Source organism: Zalophus californianus, chromosome 1, assembly GCF_009762305.2.
Source record: "Zalophus californianus isolate mZalCal1 chromosome 1, mZalCal1.pri.v2, whole genome shotgun sequence".
In the NCBI taxonomy this organism is placed as follows: Eukaryota; Metazoa; Chordata; class Mammalia; order Carnivora; family Otariidae; genus Zalophus; species Zalophus californianus.
Genome location: NC_045595.1, coordinates 2,653,906 through 2,661,706, shown reverse-complemented (window position 1 = coordinate 2,661,706; position 7,801 = coordinate 2,653,906). Strand labels below are relative to the sequence as shown.

The window sequence follows — 7,801 nt, the reverse complement described above, 5'->3', positions numbered from 1 at the left end:
GATTGCCTCCTGCCCCCCATTTCTCCACCTCCTGCCCACATGCCCCCCCCACACACACACCCAGCTTTCCACTCCACAGACCTAGGATCTGCTTACACCTCCCAGAGCCAGGCCCAAGTGAAAATAGAGCCCCTGTTTCCACTGTCCCTACTCTCCCCACCCCTACCTGCTGGGGGAATGAGGTCACCTGCTGCTTCCAGGGGACCCAGGCTGGGAGGGGCCAGAGACAGGATGGGGGGATCATGGAAGCCAAAACTGTGTCACCCTCAAGCTACAGCTCCCCTTGGTAGGGGAGGGGCTCTGACCCCCAAGGAGCAGGCCCTGACTCCTTGAGCGTGTGGGAGGGAACAGGCCTCTGGGCTAGGGATTCAGGGGTCTGGGAATGCAGGAGGGCCACCCTGGGGGCAGAACTAGAGATGACAGATATGGTGGGTGGGGTGGACTTCTGGGGTCCTAACTGGGGCTTGGGGAAGAGGACTGGTTTCTGAGGGGCTGACGGGGTCTGTGGCTGTGGGGCCAGGTGGGAAGTTGGTGAGCTTCGGCCCAGGACAATGTTGGCCTGCGTTCCATGTACCAGATCATGGGGCTGGGGCCGTGGCTGAGACACTGTGCTAGGGGCCAGAGTCGGGGCTCTGCGTGGTGGGCCTAGGGGCTGATGTTGGGCTGGGGGAGTGAGATCAGCCTCGGTTCTAGGGTCAAGGCGAGCGATCTGTAGGTGGAGTCCATTTCTAGAGCTGAGCTGGATCTTTGAGCTGGTCTGGGTTCTGGAGCTGGACTGGGTTCCAGAAACAGGCTGGGTTCTGGAACTAAGGTAAGTTCCAGAGCTGGGCTGAGTTCTTGACCTGCTCTGGGTTCCAGACTTGGGCGGGGTCTCAGGGCTGAGCTGAATCCTAGAGCTAGGCTGGGTTCTGGAGCTGAGCTGGGCTCCAGAGCTGGGCTGAATTCTTGCACTGGGCTGGGTCTCTGAGGTGGGCTGGGCTCCAGAGCTGAGCTCCATTCCAGAACTGATCAGGGTTCTGGAACTGGGTTGGGTTTCAGAGCTGAGCTGCATCTCAGAGCTGAGGCAGGTCTCAGAAGTAAACTGGGTTCTCGAGCTAAGCGGGGCTCCAGAGGTGGTTTGAATTCTTGCACTGCTCTGGGTCTCTGAGGTGGGCTGGGCTCCAGAGCTGAGCTCCATTCCAGAACTGATCAGGGTTCTGGAACTGGGTTGGGTTTCAGAGCTGAGCTGCATCTCAGAGCTGAGGCAGGTCTCAGAAGTAAACTGGGTTCTCGAGCTAAGTGGGGCTCCAGAGGTGGTTTGAATTCTTACACTGCTCTGGGTCCCAGAGCTGGGCGGGGTCTTGGAGCTAAGCTGGGTTCCAGAACTAGTCTGGGTTCTGGAGCTGGGTTGAGTTCCAGAAAGAGGCTGGATTCTAGAGCCGAGGTGAGTTCCAGAGCTGGGCTGCATTCTTGAACTGGGCTGGCTTCCAGTGATGGGCTGTGTCTCAGAGCTGAACTGAATCCTGCGACTGAGCTGGGTCTCAGAGTTGAGCCAGGTCTCAGGGCTAGACCGAGTTCTGGAGCTAAGCTGGGCTCCGGAGCTGGGTTGAATTCTTACACTGCTCTGGGTCCCAGAGCTGGGCTGGGTCTTGGAGCTGAGCTGGGTTCCAGAACTGGTCTGGGTTCTAGAGCTGGACTGGGTTCCAGAAACAGGCTGGGTTCTGGAACTAAGGTAAGTTTCAGAGCTGGGCTGAGTTCTTGAACTGCTCTGGGTTCCAGGCTTGGGCTGGGTCACAGGGCTGAGCTGAATCCTGGAGGTGGGCTGAATTCTTGCACTGGGCTCAGTCTCTGAGGTGGGCTGGGTCTCAGGTCTGAGTTGCGTTCCAGAACTGATCAGGGTTCTAGAGCCAGGCTGGGTTCTGGAATCACTCTGGGTTTCCAAGTTGGCCTGTGTCTCAGGGCTGGAGTGAATCGTGGAGCTGGGCTGGGTTCCAGAGACGGAGTGAATTCTTGAACTTAACTGGGCTCCAGAGCTTGGATGAGTTCCAGAGCTGGTCTGCTTCCCAAAGTCCGGCTCAATACCAGAGCTGCCTTGGGCTGTGGCCTGGAGCTGGTATCTAGAACTTGGTAGGGTTTCCGAGATGAGCTGAGTCCCAGAAGTTGATTGAGCTCCTGAACAAGTCTGGGTCCTGGAGCTGGGCCTGCTTTCAGAGCTAGACAGATTTGTGGAGATTACATCTGTTGCTGCATTGGTCTGGGTCCCAAGGCTAGACTGGATTACAGAGTTTAGCTGGATTCTGGAACTCAGTGGGGTCTCAGCAACTGACTGTGTTTGGGAGCTGGAAGGGATTTCAGACCCAGTCTGTGCTTCAGAATTGAGCTGAGTTCTGCAGCTGGGTGGAGCGCCTGAGCTGGACTGAGCTCTGGAAATTGCCCAGGTCTTAAAATTGTTCTGGGTCCCAGAGTTAGATGGCATTCTAGAGCTGGTCTGCGTTCCGCAGTGAGAGCGGGGCTCGGCATCAGGCTGAGCTCTGGAGGCAGGCCTTGCCTCAGAAATGGATGGGGTTCCAGAGCTTGTCTGAATTCTGGAGATGGGCCTGGTTATAGCACTAGGGTGGGGTCTAGAACTGGACTCAGTCTCTAAGCTGGACTCATCACTGGAAGCGGACCAGGCCCCAGGATGGGGGTGGGTACTTGAGTGCAGTTGGGTTTTAGAGCAGGGCTGGGATCTGGGTCTGGACTGAGCTGCAGCATGCATCTGGGCTCGTGAGCAGGGTTGGGTTTGGGAGCCATCTTCCAATCCTGAACTGGTGTGGCTACTGTTGCTGGACTGTTTCTGGAGTCTGAACTGGGCTCCAGAATTAATGGGAGTTCCTGAGCTAGACCGGCTGTCTAGATACGGCTGAGTCATGGGGTTGTCTTGAGTTCCAGCATCAGACTGAGTTTTATGGAAGGGCTTGGTCATAGATCTGGGCTGGCTTCCAGAACTGGGATTGATCTCAGAGCTAGGCTGTGTCTTAAAACTTATCTGGGATTCTGACCTTAACTTGATTTTGGAGCTTGGTTTAGCTTCAGAGCTGTCTTGGGTTCTAGGAAAGGGCTGGGTTTTGGAGCTGGGTTGGGTCTCAGAACTAAATTGCATTCTAGCGATGAACTTTGTCTCAGGGTTGGCCTGGGGTCTAGAACAGGGCTTGGTCTCAGAGCTAGGCTTAGTCTCAGAACTGAGCTTGGTTCTAGAGCAAGACTTGACCTCAGAGCTGGGCTTGGTCTCAGAACTGGTAGGGGTTCTAGAGGTAAACTCGGTCCCAGAGCTGGCCTGGGCTCTAGAGCGAGGCTGGGTCTCAGATCTGGGCTGGGCTCTGGTGCAGAGGTGGGCTTCGGGAACTGGCCAAGAGGGCTGGGGCAGGGGGCTGGGCTCTGGGCTGGGGCTGCGCTTGGCCCCAGCGCAGACTAGCCACAGGCCTCCCTGGCCTCGCCTATGGCGGCCCACACCTCCACCACAAACTCGTCCGGGAAGGCGAACTCGCCCAAGACGGAATCTAAACGGTGTGCAAATTCCTGGACGCTCAGCGTCTTCTTGGAGGTGTCCACCATGGTGGATGCTGCAGGCCAAGCAGGAGGGAAGGCTGGTGAGGGTGCTCCTTGGGCCTCAACTTCCCCCTGGGGCCTCTGACTCCTCCCTGTGGGCTGTCCTCCCCCCAGGGTCCACCTGGCTTACCCTGGCCCCTTACCCAGCTCTGGGTCCCGAATGCCCATGTAACTCTCCAGCAGGTCATCCACCCTCCGTGATGCCTCCTCCTCAAATTCGCTGGGCTGGTGGGGGCGGGGGGGGGAGGGGAACAGCAGAGGGTCAGAAGCCTGGGATCCCTCCAGCCCAGCCCCTCCGCAGGCCCCGCCCCTGCGGCGAGAGCAGAGGGGGGAGTCAGCACTCTGTGCCAGCACTCCCGTCCTGCCTTGCATCGAGGACCCATTTTGCGGGTAGGGGAGCAGGCTGGACGAAGGAGAGTGTCTTGTCTTACCCAAGGTCCCACTGAGTCAGCTGAATGCTTGGTACAAGAGCCCCTGAAGACTCCCTTCCCCTTCACTCACCACCTCCTCCACTGAGGCAGCCCCCCCAGAACAAAGACTCAGGGTCTCCCTTCCCCTTCACTCACCACTTCCTCCAGTGACGCAGCTCCCCCAGAACGAAGACGCAGGGTCTCCCTCCCACTGGTCACTTTCGCTTCCATGGGGCATTTGCTGCCCCTGCTCCTCTGGCCGATCATATCTGGAGGGGACAGAGCAGGGGAGGGGCATGTGTTCTGGGCGGATCCACATCTGTGTAAGCCTGAGCTTACCAGCTGAGCCTTTCTAGAACCTTCTTATCCTTCAAAACCCCCTTATGTCCATGGGTGAATCTTCAGAGACCCAGCTTGAGAATCCCCCCAAATCACCCTCCTCTTTTTTATTTATTTTTATTTTTAAATGTTTTTTAAATAATCTCTACTCCCAGCATGGGGCTCGAATTCACGACCATGAAATCAAGAGTTCATGTGCTCCCCTGGCTGAGCGGGCCAGACGACCCCGTCCCTCCTGTTTTTTTTTTTTTTTTTTTTGAAGATTTTATTTATTTATTTGACAGGGAGACACAGCGAGAGAGGGAACACAAGCAGGGGGAGCGGGAGAGGGAGAAGCAGCCTTCCCGCTGAGCAGGGAGCCCGATGCGGGGCTCGATCCCAGGACCCTGGGACCATGACCTGAGCCGAAGGCAGACGCTTAAAAGACTGAGCCGGCCAGACACCCCTGTCCCTCCTGTTTTTAAAATGACTCCCTCTAGAAGGGACTGCTTGAGATCCTCCTGTAGCCAGAGGGTCAATCTAGAAAAGACTTTGTCTAGAATTCAGTCCTACGGGGGCTGTCCTCCCCCGTTGCTCTGCTAACGGGCAGATCTGGAACCCCACCCTGTCCCATTCTCCCTGGGACCTCCCTCCAGACGTGCCCGGGAGTTTCTAGAACCTCTTGCTGGAGAACAGCGCTACTCAAAGGGCCAGTCCATAATTAAATAAGAGGGTGGTGCTGGAAAGGGGAAAGTGACAGGCTGGTTCCTTCTTTGAGAAAGTTGTGCTGTAAAAAAACTACCTGCTGCTAAACAGGATGGTCTACATTCTAACGCAGAGGTTCTCAACCCCCGGGGCAGGGGCGGGTGATTTTGCCCCCAGGTGACATTGATGATATCTGGAGACAGTTTGGTTGTTACGACCTGACAGTTGCCATTGGCATCTGCTGGGTCAAAGCCAGGGGCGCTGCTCAGCCTCCTATGGTGCACAGGATGGTCCCCATGGCAGAGATGAGCTGGCCCAGATACCACTACTGCTGAGGTGGAGAAACCGTCTTCGAGAGCAAGTCTCTTGTCTCATGCATGGACAGGTCACAGACTTCTCTTTGAAAAGCACCATTCTAGGGGCGCCTGGGTGGCTCAGTCGTTAGGCGTCTGCCTTGGGCTCAGGTCATGATCTCAGGGTCCCGGGATCAAGCCCCGCATCGGGCTCCCGGCTCAGCGGGGAGTCTGCTTCTCCCTCTGCCACTCCCCACCCCTCATTCTCTCTCTCTCTCTCTCTCTCTCAAATAAATAAAATGTTTTTTCTTTTAAAGCACCATTCTAGAACTCACTTGGAAAAACATTCTCTAAAATCATAGCCTAAAAGCAGGACTTTAAAAGCTCCTAGCCAGGTTACAAAATAGGTCCAGACACGGCCTCAGCCTATCCCCAGCTTTCCAAACTCCCCTGCCCCCATCCCTGGATTGACTCGAACAACCTCGAAACTACCTACCCATTCCTGACACAGTGCCAGAAGCCCCCTGTCATGTCACCAGAGGCATCTAGAACCCTCCATCCTGTCCCAAGCCCCACCCCCGCTCCCATCCTCCACCGTCTTCTCTGGGCATCCAGAGAACCCGCTTCTGGAAGAGCTCCTCACCACCACCCCACTGGCCCCCTGGGCCCCAGGTGGCCCTCACCGAAGGCTCTCTTGGGCTGCACCAGGCGCAGAGTGAAGGGCTGGGACTTGGGCAGCTCCCGGAGCATCTTGGCTACCTCGTAGTGGCGGCAGCCCACGATGGAGTGGTCGTTGATGGCCTCAATGCTGTCGCCCACGCACACAGCCTGGATCCGGTTGATGATGCTGCCCTCCTTGATCCTCTGCAGGGACCCAGAGTCACTCACGAGGCCACCCCAGACACCCTCCTCAGCTTCCCAGAGCCCAGGTTAACCAGAGAGGGGCAGTGGCTCATCCCAGGTCCCCGAGCACGCAGGTAGTCACCCGCCCTCCGGGGGCACCTTGATGAAGGCGTAGCCGGCCCCATTGTCCGTGATGGTCAGTCCCAGGGCATCTTCGGTCTTAGTGACCTCCACCTCCTTGGTCTCGCCACGCACGTGGGCAAAGATAAAGTCCTCCAACCCTATCTGGCCGCCCAGGAGTTTCTGCATGTCCACTTTGTGGCTGTTTAGGGTACAGAATAAGATCTGTCCCAAGGGGAGGGGGAGTGCAGAATTAATGACAGCGCTCATCGCCCTCTGTCTGTGCAGAACAACCAGGGTGATGGGTTCAGGAGCCTGAGAGGGAAACTGAGGCACAAGGAGGCATGAAACTGGCCTGGTTACCCAGCCACCAGGATTCCAGTCCACCGGAAAAGGCGGGGCGTGGGACCCTCAGAATGGGGTGGGCTACAAGAAGGAGTCTGAGACCCTCAGGATGGGGAGCAGGGTAATAAGGGGGCTGTGGGCAGGAAGAGCCCCCTCCCTCACCCCTAAGACTTTCAGTTTTAACCCGTTGGTGCCCCGACATCCCAGAGCAACTTTTTCAGTCGATTCTGAATCTGCTGGCGCCCCCTGGGGGCTATGAGTCGTACAGCCCAGCAGTCCAGGCCCTGACCCCCGCCCCCCCCCCCCACCCCGGGCCTCCGACTTCGCACCTGGAAGGGGGCTGCCTGGAACCCCAGCCCCCAACCGCGCCCAGGAACCACAGGGGCGCTTACCCGAGGGCTGGGATCCACTGTTAGCTGATTCAGCGCAGTGGGTTCCTGGACAATCTAAGGATCCCCTCACCCTAACTCGGGCTCCCCTTTTGCGCAGGGCGTGCGAAGAGGTTCTCTGGGGCATGGGCACCCCAGGATCTGAGAGGTGTGTCTCTGACATCTGGTGATCGGATCCCCTCCATCCGAGGATGGGGGGATCCGGGGCCCCCAGTCCCGGGTTCCAGGCTCCACCCCTATCCCCGGGTCAGATGGGTGGGCCTCTGGCGCCTGGAGGGGTGGAGCGGGGGTGCGGGGGTCCTCACCTCTGTGGGCGCGATCCCGAAGGCCTCGGCGATCTTGGCGTAGAGCTCGCGGACGTTGGTGAAGCCCTCGATCTTGCCCGTGGGGCTGCCGTGCGCCAGCTGCGTGCGAAAGACCAGGCGCGGACGGGCGCGGGGCGCGGCTGGGGGCTCCGCGGGCGAGGGCGGGGGCGCGGACGGGCGCGGGGCCTCGGCATCCTGGGTCTCTGGGGCCGCGGCGCTCTCCATGGCCGGAGAGGAGCTGGGCCACCCCGGCCACCGCCACCGCCGTCGCCGCCGGATCCGCCGCTTCCTGCAGCCTCCCCTCCCCCGGCCCAGGGCGCGACAGCCGAGCCGCTGGGGTAAGGGGATCCGGGAACCCGAGCCGCCCGGGAAGGCGACACCGCGGGCTGCGGAGGGGGGTCCGGCCCCAGGTGTCCAGGCCCTGCCAGGGCCAGCTGCGCGCTCCTGGCGGACCCCGGGCAGTCCTCCGGGGGCCTGAGGCGCAGACTGGGGGAAAACAGGGATCA

General features: G+C 58.9%; 2 protein-coding genes across 3 annotated transcripts; both read right to left on the bottom strand.

The window, feature by feature from the left end:
- Positions 1–251: 251 nt before the first annotated feature.
- Positions 252–3,409, bottom strand: LOC113916138 (cell wall protein DAN4-like). The gene has a single exon (XM_027582037.2). The coding sequence runs from the start codon at positions 3,119–3,121 to the stop codon at positions 272–274; it is 2,850 nt and encodes a 949-aa protein (XP_027437838.1). The 5' UTR covers positions 3,122–3,409; the 3' UTR covers positions 252–271.
- On the bottom strand, positions 3,397–7,532 carry LOC113916139 (PDZ domain-containing protein GIPC3). 2 transcript variants are annotated; one of them, XM_027582038.1, is made up of 6 exons: positions 7,296–7,532; positions 6,296–6,481; positions 5,977–6,157; positions 4,134–4,246; positions 3,711–3,792; positions 3,397–3,581 (listed from the first exon to the last, which is right to left on the bottom strand). In XM_027582038.1, exons 1-6 carry the CDS (start codon positions 7,518–7,520, stop codon positions 3,430–3,432), a joined length of 939 nt encoding a protein of 312 aa, XP_027437839.1. In that variant the 5' UTR covers positions 7,521–7,532; the 3' UTR covers positions 3,397–3,429. The 2 variants fall into 2 exon arrangements, with proteins under 2 accessions (XP_027437839.1, XP_027437840.1); XM_027582039.1 differs by lacking the exon at positions 6,296–6,481.
- Between the last annotated feature and the right edge of the window lie 269 nt (positions 7,533–7,801).